General features: G+C 39.2%; 1 protein-coding gene across 1 annotated transcript in view; it reads right to left on the bottom strand.

The window, feature by feature from the left end:
* MTHFD2L (methylenetetrahydrofolate dehydrogenase (NADP+ dependent) 2-like) overlaps positions 1-1803 on the bottom strand; it is a 331691-nt gene that overhangs the window by 236661 nt on the left and 93227 nt on the right. Inside the window, exon 5 of the mRNA XM_006871559.1 lies at positions 989-1096. Coding sequence (XP_006871621.1) covers positions 989-1096 — 108 coding nt within the window. The remainder of the gene's footprint in view (positions 1-988; positions 1097-1803) is intronic.

The raw sequence follows: 1803 nt of genomic DNA, 5'->3' as shown, positions 1-1803 counted from the left end.
AGACCCACAGCCTCAGAACCCTGCTCAGGTTGCTTGAAGTCGGAGCCTATTCTGAGCTTCACTGGTGCCAGAGGTTCATTTGGGGAGCTTTTGGGTCCGCGGGTGATGCCATAAGTCTCTGGCAAGCTCCCTCTCTCTGTACAGTGGGAAAACTGTCCCGCCTGATGTCCAGACTGAGAAATGAAGTTGGGACATGGAGAGAGAGAGAGGGAGAAATGCGTAGTTTCCCGCATCTGTGTGTGTGTGTGTGTGTGTGCTGAAAGCACCTACTTTCTGAGTCAGGCAGGCTTTAGCCCCGCCCTCTAAACTCTGTATTTTCCTTAATATCATGATTTTTTTCATTTGCGAGTGCAGGGAAACTGACATCCTGGATCTTACGGTAGGTCCAGAGCTCTGGAGTTATTCTGTGAGCGCTTCCTTCATGAGATTCCCCCTCCCTTTTCACCAGAGCATACCCCACCTGGTTTGTGACAGCTGTAGCCCCAACCAGAAGTCTGAAATTGTTAATCATTTTAAAAGATTACATATCCACTAGAATAAAAACAAAGGGGCCACAGATTTTCAGTAATTCTTTTATTAATTTTCAAGCCTCTCATATCATTAAATGAGGAATAATTGTTAAAAAAAAACAAACCTTTAATTGCATAAGGGAGACTCTATGTGATGCAAACAGTTAGCACGCTTGGGTGTTAACCAAAAGGTTAGAAGTTTGAGTCCACACGATTGCATATCAGGTGAAAAACCTGTTACCAATTTCAGAAAAATCAGAAAATGAAAATTCTAAAGAGCACAGCCCTACTCTGACACATATTAGCTTGCCAAGAGTCTGTCAACTCAAAGGCAATTGTTTTTTGTTTGTTTGTAAAGATCTTTAATTAAATAAATTGCATATATATGTTATGTCACATTTTCAAAAGTTATTAAGAGATGGTTTTAAGAATTAAAAAATATAGATATGTAGAAAATGAATCACCACAATCCTACATACCTCCTGGCCGTTCGTGTTCTCCATCAGTGTGTAAAAGCATCGCAATGGGCATCCCTACATTCTTGGATCTTCCAGCCACAAGCACATTTTTCCCAAATGTTTCAATTCCTTAAATACAAGAAGCAAATAAAACATCTAAATAACCAACCGAGACCTTCTTTTGAAACTTTTAAGTAAATGTGGATTATTGTATGATCTGTCTATGATGTATACACATTCATTATTTACAACTACTGCTTTTTAAAACTTAGATTCATCACTTCCTTTCTGATGATGTCTTTCTTAGAAAACCACTAACATTTCAACCTGCCATTAAAATACTTTCTGAAATGCGGAGGCTTAAAATATCTTAACTTCTAATTAAAATAAGTAAAGCAAAATAAGAATCCCATTCACACAACAGTTAAAGTACTTAGTTGCTACTCAAAATATCTATGATTCACAACCATCAGCTGCTCCACGATAGAAAGGTATGACAGTATTTTCCCATAAAGATTGTTGTTAAGTACCACTGAGTTGGTTCCGACTCATAGCAACCCTATGTACAACAAACACTGCCCGGTCCTATGCCATCCTCACAATCATTGTTATGCTTGAGCCCATTGCTGCTGCAGCTGTTTCAATTCATCTTGTTGGGGTCTTCCTATTTTTCACTGACAATATACATTAGCAAGCAAGATGTCCTTCTTCAGGGACTGGTCCCTCCTGACAACATGTCTGAAGTAAGAAAAATATAGTTTCGCCATCCTGGCTTCAAAAAAGCACTCCAGCCATACTTCTTCTAACACAAACCTGTGTGTACTTCTAGAAGTTCC

Source organism: Chrysochloris asiatica, unplaced genomic scaffold (assembly GCF_000296735.1).
Source record: "Chrysochloris asiatica unplaced genomic scaffold, ChrAsi1.0 scaffold00169, whole genome shotgun sequence".
Lineage (NCBI taxonomy): Eukaryota > Metazoa > Chordata > Mammalia > Afrosoricida > Chrysochloridae > Chrysochloris > Chrysochloris asiatica.
The sequence above is the reverse complement of the archived record's forward strand: the minus strand, read 5'-3'. Positions and strand labels throughout refer to the sequence as shown.